The 17,137-nt window shown below is 42.0% G+C and overlaps 1 protein-coding gene across 1 annotated transcript in view; it reads right to left on the bottom strand.

Annotated features, from left to right (window-relative positions):
* Positions 1–17,137, bottom strand: part of MYO1H (myosin IH) — a 44,864-nt gene that overhangs the window by 19,695 nt on the left and 8,032 nt on the right. The window contains exons 5-15 of the mRNA XM_082853085.1: positions 16,636–16,815; positions 13,241–13,339; positions 11,995–12,108; positions 11,604–11,675; positions 10,824–10,943; positions 9,686–9,753; positions 9,244–9,349; positions 8,870–8,950; positions 6,818–6,909; positions 5,010–5,104; positions 1,912–1,958 (exon numbers count right to left, since the gene is read on the bottom strand). Coding sequence (XP_082709211.1) covers positions 1,912–1,958; positions 5,010–5,104; positions 6,818–6,909; positions 8,870–8,950; positions 9,244–9,349; positions 9,686–9,753; positions 10,824–10,943; positions 11,604–11,675; positions 11,995–12,108; positions 13,241–13,339; positions 16,636–16,815 — 1,074 coding nt within the window. The remainder of the gene's footprint in view (positions 1–1,911; positions 1,959–5,009; positions 5,105–6,817; positions 6,910–8,869; positions 8,951–9,243; positions 9,350–9,685; positions 9,754–10,823; positions 10,944–11,603; positions 11,676–11,994; positions 12,109–13,240; positions 13,340–16,635; positions 16,816–17,137) is intronic.

Here is a 17,137-nt window from a genome sequence, read left to right as displayed (position 1 = left end):
TGTGTCTGATTTTTCCTTCTGTGCATATCTTTTCAAAAATTTTAATTGGTCACACACAAAATTTTTTTTTCCTTATAGCCATACGATGGAGGATGATTCAGCCTTATGAAGGAAGGAAATTCTGACACATGCAACAACACGGATGAAGCTTGACAACATGATGCTAAGTGAAACAAGCCAGATACAGAAGACACATACTGTGTAATTTCACTTATATAAGTACCTAGAGTAGCCAAATTCATATACAAGGTAGAATAGTGGTTGCCAAGGGCTGGAGGGGAGGGGGAATAAGGGAGTTAGTGGTTAATGGGTACAGAGTTCCAGATTTGCAAGATGAAAAGAGTTCTGGAGGTGGATTGCACAACAATGGGAATGTACTTAACACAACTGAACTGTGCACTTAAAAATGACTGACATAGTAAGTTTCAGATTATGCATGTGTATCTTGCCACAGTTAAAACTTAGAAAAGAATTTTTTTAAACTCACCCCAATTTTAAACTCACAGTGGCATGAGAGAGGAATTTGCAGATAGGAAATTTTAAAAATTAGAAAGCACCCATCTCAGAAAGCACAAGGAACTTCAGCCCTGGTGGAAAAAGTGGGAGATTTACAGATTCTTCCTGTGGGAAGCACCCTCCATGGATGGGTTTGTGAAGGGGATGGGCAATGCCCACAGAGGGGAAAGCCACAAGGGGAATACTGTCTCCCATTTGTCCAACAGGACCTTCCACTCCAAGAGGAAGGCATCAACAGACCCACTTCACCGATGGGGAAATCTGCCATGAGACACTCCCCACCAGCTAGGACAGGGTCAGGCTGAGACTCAGACCCAGAGAGCACCGCCTGGAGCAAACATCCAAAGTTAGGAATCGTTTATCCATCCTGAATCCCAGAGGTTGGGACAAGTGGTCCTAAAGTGGTAGAGAAAAATAGGGAAGGGCAGAAAACACGCCTGAGATGAACCGTTTGCATGTTCTCTCTGAAAATGTCTCTCTAGGTTTATTTAAGCTTTTCATAAACCAAGCTCATTAAATACGATCCAATTTTTAAAAAAACAGTTAACTATTTAAATACAAAATAAAGGCTTAAAAAAACCTGAAGGTTTCTCTGATCAGTGAGGCATATGAAAAGAGATGGAATTTCATTGGTAGCCCCAGGGGCATAACCTGGTTCCAGCCCCACCTTGAGATATGATCTTAAACAAGTCATGATCTCTCTGGGTCTCAGTTTCTTCATCCTTGGATTGTCTCACCCCAGTGTATTCCCACTGCTCCAAGACAAAATCTCTACTCCTCCCTGGAGACCTCATCCTGCTGAGCTCTCAATGCCCCCCTCACTGAACACATGCTGAGCTCACCTGGGCCTCAGGGCCTTTGCACATGCTGGTCCCTCTACCTGGAGTAGCCCCTGATCCTTCCAAGGCCAAGATCCTTCTCGTTCAGGTTTCAGCTCAAAGTCACCTCAACGAGGGTGTTTTCTGACCACTTAAACTAAATTTAAAATGCCCCTCTCAATCATAGTTCCGTATTTTCTTCATAGCACTTCTCACTGATGGATAACCTAATTGTGTATGTATTTATTCTCAGCCACTCCTCCCTCCCTCCCCACCCTGCCCCCAACCCCCGATGATAAGCCTCCTTGAGAACGAGGACTGTCCTGTTCACCACTGACACCCCAGAGCTAGCACCATGCCTGGCACACAGGAAGGACACCACACACATATGAATGGGTTTGTTGAGTCAAGTGTTCATGCAGATGATCTTAAATGTCTGTTCCGGCCATGACATGCTGGAGTTCTAATATAATGCATGGAAGAGAAAAATCCAGAAAGCCAAATCTACCCCAAAGTCAGTATCACAGGTGATATCTCATAACCATCAGAAACACATATACTTAAGTTTCAGACTTACTTCTTTCAGATGTCTGTAGAGGAGATCATTGTTTTTTTCCAAGAATCCTGTAAAACATTGAATAAGAAATCCCTGAATCAATGTTTTTGACTAAAAATACAATTCCGTCCCAACTGATTGTAAAGGGAAATTCTAAAAATAATCTTTTAGGATGAGAGTTTCTCAGTCTTGGCAATACTGACATTTGGGGCTGGATCATTCTTTGTTTTGGGGGCTGTCCTGTGTATTGTGGATGTTTAGCAGCAGCCCTGGCCTCTACCCACTAGAGGCCAGATCTCTAGACACTGCTAGATGTCCCTGGGGGATAACTCCATCCTTGGTCAAGAACCAAGTCCTCAGAACTGACCTATAGCTCACATGCTACACGCTAAACCCCGATGAGCTATCACATGAATGTAGCATCTTTACACTGAGTATTGTACACGTGCCCTAGTAAAGAACTACACATACAATGAATGACATTGAAACAATGGAAGGGAGCTGATTTCCAAGGGCAGCCAGGTGAGACTATGTAGATGGATGAGAAAATCACCCCCACCACTGACAAAAATCAAGCACAAGCACTTGGACTAGTGGTACCCAATGGCATCAAAGGAAGACACATTATTTCCAATTTTAAAACTTGGCTTATCAATGCTCACTTAAAACCTAGCCAGTTAGTAATTAAATTAGTAACTAGATGGCATTATAAAGTCAAAACCAGCTAAAGATGACATGCATCAGGAAAAAAAAAAAAAGATGCATCAGCAATGTCTAAGATACAACCTTTTTAGATGACAATTTGGACTTATCAAAACTACATTTTTATTGCGGTAAAACATACATAAAATTTACCATTTAAACTATCTTTAAGTGTATATAGTTCAGTGGCATTAAGTGAATTCATATTGTTGTTCAACCATCCATCCATCTCCAGAACACTTTTCTTTTTCCCCAACTGAAAATTTGTACTGGTTCAACACTAATTCCCCATTCCTCCTCCCTGAAGCCCCTGATAACCCCTACTCTACTTTCTGTCTTTATGAATTTGACTACATACCCCACGTAAGTGGAATGGATTTGTCCTTTCGTGTTTGGCTTCTTTCACTTAGCATAATGTTTTCAAGGTTCATCCATGTTGTAGCAGGTGTCAGAATTTCTTACCTTTTGTTTTTTGTCTTTTTTTTTTTGCGGTATACGGGCCTCTCACTGCTGTGGCCTCTCCCGTTGCGGAGCACAGGCTCCGGACGCGCAGGCCCAGCGGCCATGGCTCACAGGCCCAGCCGCTCCGCGGCATGTGGGATCCTCCCGGACTGGGGCACGAACCCGCGTCCCCTGCCTCGGCAGGCGGACTCCCAACCACTGCGCCACCAGGGAAGCCCTCTTACCTTTTTAAGCCTGAATAATGTTCCATTTAAAGGATAGAATACACTTTGTTTATCCGTTCATCCATCGATGGACACTTGAGTTTCTTCCACCTTTAGGCTATTGTGAATAATGCTCCTATGTACATGGGTGTACAAATAGGATATATGCCCAGAAGTGGTCAAAAGGAACTTTTGATAGAATCTTTAACTTAGCAATGCCACTTCTGGGAATTTATCCTAGGTATGTAATGTGCACAAATTGGCTAAGTGGGAATAGACAAAAATGTCAAACACACCAGCGTTTACAAGAGACAAAGCTGGAAACAACCAGAGGCCATCAAACAGATGACAGGACACAGCCCCACAGGGAGTACCTGTAGCTTTTCAGAAGAAATGCAGAGGAATCTGTTTGTTGCTATGGAGAGCAAATGCAGGTCTGGAGGCAAGAGGCCTGAGTGTGTAACCTTGGTCAAGTTATTTAACTTCTCTGAGTTCAGTGCCTCATAGATTAAAAGGGGGCTGATAAGGCTACCCACCTCACAGGGTGGTTCTGTAAGGTCTAAACGAGCAACAGAGGTAAAGCATTTGGGACAGTGCCTGGCCCATAGTGGGAGCTCAATGAATATTAGTTGGGAGTCCAAATGATTGCCAATATCCATTAAATGAAAAATGCAAAAGAGATAACACAAAATAACAATCTGCGTTATTTAGATGTGTGTGTGTGTGCACACGTGCACGTCCCCATGTGTGTAAGTATATGCATAAGACATTTGTATTTTCCAGCTGGTTCTTGTATTTACCTCAGGGAGAGACTAAGAATACAAGGGGTTTTTATTTTCCTTTTGCACTTTTCTGTACTGTCAGAAATTTCTAGCCTTGCATGTGTATTACTTTATTCTTAAACAAAAATCAATAAGTTATATACATAGAGAGATTTGTCCCATTTAAAAAGTTTTTTCTTTTTTATACCACTCTGTACTTAAGGGAAAAAACCTAATACACAGTACTTTACTTTTTAAAGATTTTTTAGCAAAATAAACTTATTTAGAAGTAAAAATTATCTAGAACCTAAAGCAGAAGTGACAAAAGAAAGTGTTTGAAAAATCCTTTGAAAAAAATGTTCACAGCAGCATTATTTATAATAGCGAAAAAGAGGAAACAACCCAAATGCCCATCAACTGATGAAGCGATAAACAAAATGTGGTGTAACCATGCAATGGAATATTATTTGGCAATTAAACAGGAATGACAACGTGGATGAACCCTGAAAACATTATACGCTATATAAGTGAAAGAAGCCAGACACAGAAGTCCACATGTTGTGTGATTCCATTTCTATGGAATGTCCAGAATAGGCAAATCTACAGAGGCAGAAAGTAGACTGGTTTGTTGCCTAGGGCTGGGGGAGAGGGGCTGGGGGAAAATGGGGAGTGACTGCTAATGAGTAAAGGGGCTCTTCTTGGGGTGATGGGGAAATGTTCTAAAACAGAATGTGGCGATAATTGCACAATTGCAGAGTGAATATACTAAAAACTGTTGAACTGTACACTTTAAATGGGTGAAATAGATGCTATGTGAATTATCACAATAAAGTGGTTATATATAAAAGTAAAAACTTTTAAAATACTTTTAAAATGGCGTATTTGCACGCGGGGCTAGGGAACATTTGAGACAGATGTGCAGTATTTTTTTAGTGGACTCGGGGGCACCTGCATGGCTGTGACCTGTAACCTGTGCCCCACAGACACTCACCCTTGGTGCAGTATGTGACCTCTCCTGCATAGTGGAAGAGCCGGAACTCCATCCAGCCAATCCTCTTTCTGCACTTTGGACCTGCCAGCTTCCGGCTGCAGCAAGACAGAAATAGACACGAACTGAAACTTTCTACTTCACTGCCACAAAATGCACCAACATATAAAGCAAAAGAGTTATTTAGGATTGTGACAATCAGCTGGAATCCAGCACTGAAAGCTAACCGCAAAGGGCAGCTCCCAGGAAACCTTGCCTCCGATTTCTTCTGGCTACAGACCAAGGTCTCTCTAAAATTAGATCCTTCCTTCTCATAAGCACCGAGGAATGGAAAAAAAATACATGAGTCACAGAAACACATTTATTTGTACAATGAAATAACTTCCATTTTTCTAGGTGATGCCTAAAAGTCAGTTTTACTACTTTACATTTTTATGATGCTGAGAGACTAAAATACTGATGAAACATTGTTTTTCAGATCCTGGTGATTCATAATTTTTTATAAATTTTTTGAAATGTATATACATATATATTATGTACACACGTATCCCAAGTGCACAGCTCAGTGAATTTTTGCAAACTGAATTCTTCTGTGTGACTCGCATCAGATCAAGAGACAGAACATTACTAGTCACTGAGAACTCCCAACCTTGAGCCCTCTCCAGGTACAACCTGACAGTTAACAGAAGAGGTTGTTTTTACCTGGTTTGATATTTCATAGAAATGGAACCATATAGTATGTACTCTTTTGTGTTCATTTCTTTTGATCACATGCTTTTGTGATTTACTTACATTATTGCATTTATTATAGATTGTTCATTCTCATGGCCATATATTATCCCATTTGTGAAGATCTTACAACTTATTTTCCCATTCTTGATTCATATACTTATCCAGTTCCACTTATTTATCCTTTCAATAGTCTATAAGGGGTTTGATGAAGCCACTACAATTTGCTGAATCTTTGCTATGGCCAGAAATTACACTAGATGATTTATGTAGTCATTTACAATGCTATATGGTAGGTATATTAATTATCCCATCTTGTAGAAGGGGAAACTCAAACTCAGGAGTATTGCTTGCCCAAAGTCACGTGTCTAATAAGTGGCTGAACTGGGATTCATAACCAGCTCCCTACGACTCCAGAGCACATGCCCTTAAATTCTCTCCTCCTTGTCTCAAAGCCTATGTTAAATTTCTAGTTGATTTTCTGGGGTGCTGTAAATGCTCTATGTCTTCATCTGTGGGATGGTGATGTGGGTACACACAAACATCATAATTCATCTGGTTGTACAATTCAGATCTACATACACCACTGCATGAATTTTATACCTGAATCAAGAAGAGACATTTCATGCATGTGGACATGTCCAAAATGAAATGACGATGAATAAAGACACAAAATCTTAAAAAAAAAATTCTACTTGGAATTCACATGAGCTTGACCCCTACCAACAAAAGTTGTGCAGTTGGCGTATCATCACATTTCTAGGAATGAAGAAGTATCTGTACTCTTGGAGAGCACTGTCCATATATCCAAGATAACGGAGATACAGTTGACCCTTGAACAACATGGGGTTTAGGGGCACCGACCTCCATGAAGTCAAAAATTTGTGTATAACTCATAGCTGGCCTTCCGTATCCATGGATTCAACCAACAGGGGATGGGATCACGTAATACTGTAAGTATTTACTATTGAAAAAAAAAAAACCCATGTATAAGTGGCCCCATGCTGCTAAAACTCGTGTTGTTCGAAGGTCAACTCTACATGACCTTCCCCCATGCAGCAGCCTTGCAAGGAGACACCTACGTTTGGAAGTGTGCGTGCTTGCCCACTTTCTCTTCCAATCTCTCCAGGAAACTCAAGTCTGTAGCAGGACCAGGACGAATACATTCTTCATCCTACAAAACAGAAACAGAAGTCTCTGTTCATGGCGCCACCCTCCATCAATTCCAAGTTTAAATGCTTCCACCAGCTGGGGCAAAATGTAGTGGATTGAAATATATCATCTCACACAAGTTTGGGTGAACATTTCTGGGGGAGGAAGGGTAATCCATCACACGTGCTCTGCTTCTCAAATCTGATCAGGGAAGCTTGGAACCAGAGAGACTGGAAATTTCCATGAAAAGTCAACTCTCCCACCTGTCTGACACCTGTGTCCAAAGTCTTCCCAGGGACACTTCGCAGCTTTCATAACCAGCTGAAACACTCAACTTCATTGTCTCTTAACCACTCGTAACCAGCTGGCCAAGAACATACCCTCTTTGACTAGGAGCAAAGCCCTCAGCGAAAGCGAGCCGTAAAACTAGTTGAGTCTAACCTTTCCTATTTCAGAAGCTATGTCTATTTCCCGTTTTGGGTCCTCAACAGTGATAACATTTAATTGACCATCTTAAAAAAAATGAATCAACCCTGTAGCTTTTATTAAAACAACAAAAAAGCTAGGTTCATGTTGGAGAAACAGTTCTTACAAAGCACCATTTCTATGCTTTCTGATTCCATCTATGGCAAACCAAATAGAAACAAGTACTTATTACTAAGGTATTTTAAAATACTAGTCTAGCAATCTGCAGGCACGTTGAACGTACGTGTACTAGCTTACGTCAGTCTGTGCTTCCTGGACGTCCACGCAGCTTGTCCCCACCTTCAGGTCTTTGCTCAAATGTCACCTTCTCAGAGAATCCTTCCTAGACCATCTTAGCTAAAATTGAACCTCCCTCCCCAGCACATCTAATCTTTCCTGCTTGTCTCTCCATTGCACAATCTGTGCATTTTGCCCATTCACCTGTTTGTTGTTAGTGTCTCCATGCGAGAATTTAAAGCCTCTGAGTGCAGCTGTTTTGACCTGTTTTGTCCACTGCCATGTCTCAAAGCACAAGGCAGAATCCTGGCACAAAGTAAGCATTCAATAGGTATTTGTTGAACGGATAGATTCTGAATGCTTGCCACGCACCAGGTATAGTTCTAAGCCCTCTGCATGTATTATTTCACTTAATTTGTCCTTACAGCTCCTCTCTGAGGTAAGTGCTGTTATCACTGGACCCACTGAAAGATGATGAAATTGGAGCTCAGAGAGGTTAAGACACCTACCTAAGCTTACACAGCTAATAAGCAGTAGGGCTGGGATTTGAATCGAGATGGTGCCCATGTTCCTGGCGACTACAGTCACCACCCATCAATGTCCCTGCTGTGCTTCAGAATCGTGGGTTCACACACCAGTTAGTTGTCGGGGAGGCAGGAGGAGGAAGGGGACCAGTAATTCTCATTAACAGGGAGGCAAACCGTAGTACAGATGATCCTGAATGGAAGGCAAGGCAGGGAAGTCATTTTTCACTGGCCTTCAGAATTTGTTAGAGACATTGATGTTTGAAGTGGAACAATCGTGGATTCGAGGACCCTGATGTTCTCAGAAGTCACAATAGTTCAAAACAAGGTCACAGGCCCACCTCACAGAGCCTCAACTCAGGATCCATGGATATTCTCTATAAAGCCTTCCTTTAAGTCTTCTGGCTCCCTGCTCAGTGCTAAGCATGAAAGCAGCCCCTCCCCCAAGTGCCTAAACCAGGCCCCCAGTTCCCTGGCTCATCCTGCCATGTCTATCGAAGAGAGACACGCATGCTTTCATGATAAAAGGTCTTTCCTTGTGATCTCCTGATGGGCTATAATTTAGGTCTGTGAATCTGAACAAGACGGGGAAGCTCGGCCTAAAGCCTGGAGCAAACATTCAGCAAAAAAGTTCAACTCGCATCCTTCAATAAACCAGTGGATTTCACTCTTAACCCTTTGTAAGCCTGGGGAAAAGATCTTCCGGGTATTGTAAATACCATTGAATGGGCCCCAAGTCAATGTTAATTTTCTCACCAGAATGGAAATGATTCCCTTGTGTCTCTCTTCTACCAAGTCACAGATGATCTTGTTGTTGAAATACTGAATTGGCTCCCACTAAAATGACAAAGAGGAAAAAAATTCTCCAAGAAGGATTAAGATGAACATCAAATACAATTCTTTTAAACTGATTTTCCAACTGTTTTTCCCAAATCTGATTTTTATCTCTAACATTTCAAAAAGAATACTTGCTGAATATCAAAATAACTTCCCACGAAATAAGCAGAGAAGGAGTGAAAAATAATCCTTAGTACTAATCCGGAAAAATCTCCAATGAAATAATATTTCTCAAGTAAATGTCTTTTGCTAGGTTAAGAAATCAAATGAGGAGAAAACATCGAAACATTTACCTCTATACCTTCCATTTCATATTCTGCCTGTTCCGCTTTTAGGGTTCTCTCAATTAATAGTTGCTGGAGTTTCTCATTGCAGTAATTTATACAGAACTGTTCAAAACTAGAGGTGCAAAAGATTTAAGTAACTAAAGCTACGTGAGTAGACCAAGTTTTAAAAAATTGCTTTTACTTATTTTTAAGGATGCTTTTCCATACAGAAAAACCAAAGCCCTTATTAAACAAATAATTTACTAAATAGATCAGAAGAGTCAAGCTAAAAGACATTTGCATTTTTTTATAGTTATTCCGGTTCTAGAAAAGTCTATTAGGTAGGGGCTATGCAAATCTGGAGAATTTCTAGAAATAGGAAAATGAATTCCAATAACATCAGAGACGCCATAAACCAGACTCAGACCTTAAAGAAAAACAAAGAACCAGTGGGTAACAACGAACTCACCCATTCTTGTCAAAGACTTCAAACCCATAGATATCCAGCAATCCAATCACCGTTTTCCCAGTGTAATCCTAGTCAATGTAACACACACCATGAATCGTTAAGGTTGTTTACTCTGTGACCCTCAAAACCTGGTAGCTGTCCCCGAATCTGGGACTTGGCTATAAATCTCATGCCTTCTCTCTCCAGCAATGGCTCACAGAAGAACCTTAGGGTAGAAATAATTTTCCCAGCCTGCCTCTTCCTGCCTGCAGCCTCCCCAGATCCCATCCCAGCTTCCTTATCCATCACCGGAGCAGTGAAACCTTCATCTTCTGATTCACTTCCTTGCTTCAGCCCTCTTCAGCCTCCCAATCCCACATTCAATCCAAAAAAGAAAGAAGAAGAAAGAGATAGAGAAACAGGGAGAGAAAAGAAGAGGAAGAGAAAAAAAAAAAGAAAGAAAACAAGGAAGGAAGGGAGAGAGGGAGGGAAGGAAAGAAGGAAGCTATAAACAGCAGGAAGGAGATGTTTATCCAGGAGAGAAGGCAGATACTTTGGATATCATTTTCAACAGAGGACCAAGTGTTGTCCCGCAAGGATGGCTATTTAAAGAGAGCATGCCTTTTTCTTTTTTTTTTTTTATTAAGGGACACAATTTAACATTGTATATGATGTACTGAGTCAATGTATTCATATCTGTCCTTTGCTCGCTTCCTCCGTGAGTCTCACCACATCTATGTACCCCGTTGCCCTCATATCATCATTTCCTTAATTTCTAGCTTTGAGTAAACTGCCTTTTTTATTTAAATAACTCCACTTAAAAAGGAAACATGCCCGTGGGGTAAATTCGAAGGAGTCAGCCTGTTTTTTCTTATACACATTAAAATATACTGTTAAAAGGGAAAGCTTCTGTGTATACTTAAAGCCACCTGGCATACTTGCAATGCTGTGTGTCCCCCACTTGGGGACACCCAGCCAAGATCATTCAGCATGCATTTTTGTGAGCCTACTGTGTGCTAGACACTGGAAATGTAGATGTGAAAAGACACCATCCCTGCCCACCAGGAGCGTACAGTCAATTCTCGCAAATTCTTTAAAGAGGTTGGTTATAAAACATTACCATGTTAGTGAGCACATGACCCAATGTGTGTGGACCAACCTTGTTCACTAAGGAGGAATTGATTTTGTTGACCAGCCAAGTAAATGTTCGTCCGTAAACGGCCTTTGCCATTGCATCTCTAGCGTAGGCAGAGAGTTCTAGCGTCAGTGGGCATATCACCTGAGAAGAACGACAGGTACATCTTTACAGAGGTTAAAACAATTAAAAGGCCTCCTGAGTGTTCGACCTAGGCTTTAAAGATGACTAGGGAAGGATACTTGCTGGGGAAAGATGCGCCTCCCGCCTGTGCTGTTTATGCTATTTCTTGAGTGCCAGGCCCTGTGCTGATGCATAGACATGACTAAGACAAACGGTTCCAGCCTTTGTGGGCTCACGTTTGGCAGGGGGACATTCAACAAGTCACACAAAGAAGCGTCATGTTGCTCTCAAGCTGAGAGTGACAAGTGCTATAAGGAGATACATATGGTGCTTCAGGGTAGGGGTGGGATGAGCAGGGAAAGGACTCTGAAGAAATGATCCCTGGGAACTGAAGGAGAAGGCTGGGTTAACTACAAGAAGCATAGGGAAAAGTGTTCCAGCAGAGGGAACAGCATATGCAAAGACTCTGTGGAGGGAAGGCAGGGCGAGTGTGAGGCACAGAGAGCTTGTGACGGTGGGATGTTGGGGGATGGGGAAGTTAAGGCAGGAGATGCTGCCAGAAGCTGGACCACACAGGACCTGGTGGGCAGGATTCAGGAGTCTGGTCTCCCCTAGGGCCACCATCCTGCTGGCAGCAGTGGTGGGAAGGGCAGGTACATTTCCACCTAGAGCCATTTTTACCTCCTCCGTTTTGGCTTCAATCTTTCTATGGGTGAGAGCTTCCAGAAGGACCCATGGGTTGACCCCTAGGAGCTGAATAAATGGAAATCAAAATGCCATTCAGTAACCCAACTTTACTCACTAATAGAGTTTCCAGGTCCAGGTGTACCTGCCCTACTAATTGTGCTTTAATGCAAAACAGATCATGTTTGGTCTTTCAACCAACTGGTTTTACCCGCTCCCTCATCTACCCCCGTGCTCTGTAAACCTCCGAACCAGTGTCAGCTGGGAGAACACGATGTGAGCCGTCTGGGACGCGGGCATCCGGCTGCCTCACTCCCCTCCCCGGCCTCTCCATCTCTGAGAGTGTCTGCTCCCCCCGCACCGGGGCTCTCCCAAATTGGACCGTCACCTTGGCAATCCATTTGATCTCGTGGGTGTCTGGTATGCAGGCACAGCCCTGCTGGTTCGCTTCAAAGCAGATGTTCCCCAGGTGTAGGACACTGGCAATAATTCCATAGAGATTCTAGGAATGTGGGAAGTGGTGAGGAGGACAGGGAGAGAAGACGGTGGCTGCCTAATTGATAAATGTCATCAGGGGAGATACCCGAGGGAGAACTCCCCGCCCCTGAATTCCAGCCTGGAGCTCACAGAACGAATGGAGTCTCCTCCTTCCCCAGCTATTAAGGGAAGCCGGGAAAGAGCCTCTGCGGAGGGCAGGATGATGCCTCACTCATCTTCAGCACAAGACACTGCTATTTTGATATCACCCTGTGCCTCCCCACCAATCTAATGTTCAAATGTCATGATCCCAGATATATGTGTGTGTATATATATATATATATATATATACACACACATATGTGTATATATACATACATACATATATTTTTTAAAATTATATCCTGGTCCTTGAAAGATCAATAGTTTAACAACCCACCCACCCCCACCCAGAAAACAAGGACAAAAAGATGTAAAAACAAACTGTTTATAAATCCTACAATTTGGTCCAGTTTGTTCCAATATAGAAGCATAAATAAATGATATTCCTAGCACTCTAGGGGATTAAATATTTGAGATTGGGTTTAAGGGGAAGAGGAAACATGACCACCTGCTGGCACCCAGCACTGGGGAAGTTCAGGGCTGCTGGATGAAATACAGAATGCCCAGTTAACATTTGAATTTCAAGTAAGCAATGACTGATTTTTTTTCCTTTTTTTTAATTGGAGTAAAATTGCTTTACAATGTTGTGTTAGTTTCTGCTGTACAATGAAATGAATCAGCTATATGTACACATATATCCTCTCCCTCTTGAACCTCCCTCCCCCCACCATCCCCCACCCATCTAGGTTGTTACAGAGCACCGAGCTGAGTTCCCTGTGCTATACAGCAGGTTCCCACGAGCTATCTATTCTACACATGGTAGTGTATTTATGAGCAATGACTAATTTTTAGTATGAAGTTTGTCCCATGCAATGTTGGGACATACTTCTACTAAAAAATTAGTCAGTGTTTATCTGAAATGCAAATGTACCTAAGTGTCCTATGTTTTTATCTGCTGAATCTGGCAACCCTACTGTGTAATCACCAAGAAACCAGGATGGTTTCCTCAATCCCAGACCTGACTACTGGCATCTCTGCCCTCGGGGGGCTCATACCTCAAGATCATCTTCAGTAAAATCGATGACAGAAAAGGCATTGGAAACAGTTTTCCAGTCGTTCTTGTCATTAATAGACGACTCTTTGGCACAGTGGCCCTGTTGACACAGAATTGGGTCGCTTAACAGCATTTTTATAAGGACAGTTAGGTTTATAAACACTCCTAATCAAAATGATTTTCTCTACAAGCACGAAAAAGCTAGTTCTATAATGTTCTGAGCTGTGAAAAAAATGGATTTTATTCTAACTGTTTAGCACCTGACGATTTGCCAACTGCTGCATTTTTCAAATTTATTTGTAATTTTGTTTAAAAATCTGTCTGGGAGGGCTTCCCTGGTGGCGCAGTGGTTGAGAGTCCGCCTGCCGATGCAGGGGACGCGGGTTCGTGCCCCGGTCCGGGAAGATCCCACGTGCCGCGGAGCGGCTGGGCCCGTGAGCCATGGCCGCTGAGCCTGTGCGTCCGGAGCCTGTGCTCCGCAACAGGAGAGGCCACAGCAGTGAGAGGCCCCCATACCGCAAAAAAAAAAAAAAAATCTGTCTGGGAAAACTTTCAAAGTTACATATTAGTGGTATATCTTCAGTGTGTTTTTAAAAATAGGTTTTCTTGCCATTTTTTGCTGAATACATTGGAAACATTTGTCTCAATAGATATCTGCTGAAACATACAGGAAAATGACAGTGTTTAAATTCTGAAAATAATCTTGACACACTTAGCAACCAACATCAGAAACTTCACTGCAGGATTTCCTTCACTCAAGGAAATAAAAGTTCGGCATCTAGAGAAACACAGATTCTACAGGAAGTGTAATAAGACTTTTCCCATTAACTCTAGAGGCTGTGTTTTAAACCAGTAACTACCAGTATCACAATTTAAAGAGAAAACCTTCTAGATGAGGGTTTTGTTGTTGTTTTGCTTTTGTAGTGCAGAGTTATTCCTAGTTTCCTGATTATCTGAAGATTGGTTACCTTAAAAGAGTTCCTTGTTGCGTGGGGAAAACAAAGGTGTCATACCATGAAAACATCCACCAGTGAACTGGCCAGTGTTAAATCTGCAACCTCCCAAATATCCCTGCCCACACAACTAGCAACATCTGCTCTTGCCTCTCCAAGGGCAGGGCTAGTCTAAGTCAGTCCTCAGAGGACACCTAGGGGTTTGGAAGCAGTGCAAATATACTACAAAGCAGTCACAAAGTTTGCCAAAGTTACAGGAGAATATGAAATCGATCAAAATAATACTGATGAATTGCTTGCGCCATTTCCAAAGCCACTGTGGCATGAGGACCTTGCCAAATTAATCGGGCCAGAAAAAATGTGCAAGGATAGAGGCATGATACATTCCCAAAGAGAGTGATTTGATAATCGAATGGTTAGGAGAAGCCCTACATAAATGAAGTCCTCTTAAATGGATGAAATCCATCCTTAACGCATGAAGTCCTCAAAGAGTGTAACAAATTGATCCTCTGATCATGCTATGAAAAGCCAAAGGTGATGCTCCCGTACAGCTCTGTTGGAAAAATGAGGTCCTCAAAAAGAAAAGAAATCAAATTTGATTTATTCTTTGCTCTAAGAATTAGTACAAAGTTTGTTAAGTATAAAATGAGATTATGAAATTCTTTTATCTTCCTGATTTAGCTGCATTTTTCAAAATAAATTTCCATCAAGTCTTTTCCTCCATGGTTTACTGTGATACGCTGGTCTTCATTTTACAATATTCACTTTACAAGACATGGCTCTCTTTCTTAAATGATGTCCCTGCTTTGTACCCTGCCAAGTGACCTCCGTTCAAGCCAGGCCCAGAGAGAAGAGAAAAATCCAAAAACCTTGGGGCAAAAAGGTGCTAGTGACATCAAACACTGAGAGGTGCTAGACATCCTGAGCATCCCACACCCTAGTGCCGGTTGCAAAAAAATTAGTGCTGGGAAGTTAAATTCTGGAAGCCACTTTGTACAACACTACATCCTAGGATTGCTCATAGAAATGGTCTGAACTATTTCTGTAAGGGAGGATGTTCATTCATTTCGCAGAAAACAGTTCTCGGGATGGAAGGCAGGAAGGTGCAAAAAAAGTCTTTTCCAAACTAGTTCTGAAAGCAGAATGAAGTCCCATAGGTTGTGGACTCAGATAGACAGTGTGTTTCTATCACACTAGACCAGAAGTTCTCACCGCAGCTGTGCATTAGTATATCCAGGGGATTCACTGAATGACATTTAATCACCAAGGAATGTTTAAAACAACCCTGATGGAAAATATTTCTACAGTGGAAAGATCTGTCACCACCTTCACCTAGTGATCAAATTCGCATCACTAACAGTGAAGCAATGGACAACGTGTGTCTGCTGAGATGATGCAGGACGCCTACGCAGAGCATCTATGCAGTGTCCTTACCAAAAATATTTAATCTCAATCTACTGCTCTAGCATCTTCACACTGTTAATTTTATGAAAAGAAGTAAGAGTCTAGATTGAAAGAAACATAATAACCGACGCATGATTTTATCTTAGTTGGAAGAAACTGCTATAGATAGTATTTTGAGGACAATGGAAAATTTGACTACGGACTAGTTAGATGATATAAGGAAATTATTGTTAATGTTTAAGGTTCAATATGGCAGCACGGTATAAGAAAATACTCTTCTTTTTAGAAGCTACATGCTGAATTATTTGGGATGGAAGTGCTATAAAATCGCAAATGGCTTTAAAACGGTTCAGCAGCAGTTAGATGACAGAACAGATATAGCGAAGTGGTAATAATTTTTTAATGTGAGTGAGGCATGTAATGATATTGATCCAACTTTTCTGAAAACTGAAAATGTTTATAATAAAAAAAATTATAAGAAAAAAAAAATAGGGGCTTCCCTGGTGGCGCAGTGGTTGAGAGTCTGCCTGCCAATGCAGGGGACACGGGTTCTTGCCCTGGTCCGGGAAGATCCCACATGCCGTGGAGCGGCTGGGCCCGTGAGCCATGGCCGCTGAGCCTGCGCTCCGCAACGGGAGAGGCCACAGCAGTGAGAGGCCCGCGTACCGAAAAAATAAATAAATAAATAAATAAATAAAAAGAAAAAGAAAAAAAAAATAACACCACCCTGATGTCCAGGTCTTGCTCTAGACCAATTAAATATGAATCTCTGGAAAGTAGAGCCCAGGCATTTGTGTGTTTCAAAAGCTCCTTGGGTGATTCTAACTTCAACCAGGGCTGAGAACCACTCACCGAGATATTGGTTACTTTACCAAGATGATATACCTGCCAGGTGTAAAAGGAGGGGTCAAGAAACCAATCAGTAGAGTACCTCCACAACGGTAATGAGAAAGTTATTGAACACCCCACAGAAGTCCCCCAAACACCCCTGATCCCGCCCTCCAAAGGGCCACCAGAACCAGGTGCTGGTCTTTCCAACCTGTGAGAGGTATTTATACAGCTGGGGATCTCGCTCAAGTCCCAGGTAAGCAAGGAGCTCCTCTTCTCCACCCTCTAGCAGCTGGTAGAAGATGTGGAAATTCCGCTCACCCTGATTTTGATAGACGACTCGAGACTTTTCTATCAAGTAACTGATGATATGCCCGCCTACAGGAATGCCCTTCAAAGAGAACAAAAAATTCGGGGAAAAAAAAACCCAATAATCAAACCACTCTCTTACTGGTGTCTTCTGATGAACTGAAATTCTGAATTTGAATCAAGTCTGATCTAACGATCTTCTAGGATTAGTGTTTTCTGGGTTCCGTTTCAAAAAGAGTTTTGCCTACGCCCACGGTCATGAATATATTTTCTGTGTTTTCATCTACAAGCAACTGTTTTACCATTCACGTTTAGGACTATGATCTATCATTATTCAATTTTTGTATATGGGGTGAAGTTGAGGCCAAAGATCTCCTTATCCTCCATATGGATTCCCAGTTGAC

The sequence above is a fragment of the Leucopleurus acutus genome, assembly GCF_964270905.1.
Source record: "Leucopleurus acutus genome assembly, chromosome: 13".
Lineage (NCBI taxonomy): Eukaryota > Metazoa > Chordata > Mammalia > Artiodactyla > Delphinidae > Leucopleurus > Leucopleurus acutus.
This window is presented reverse-complemented; position numbering and strand designations above follow the sequence as displayed.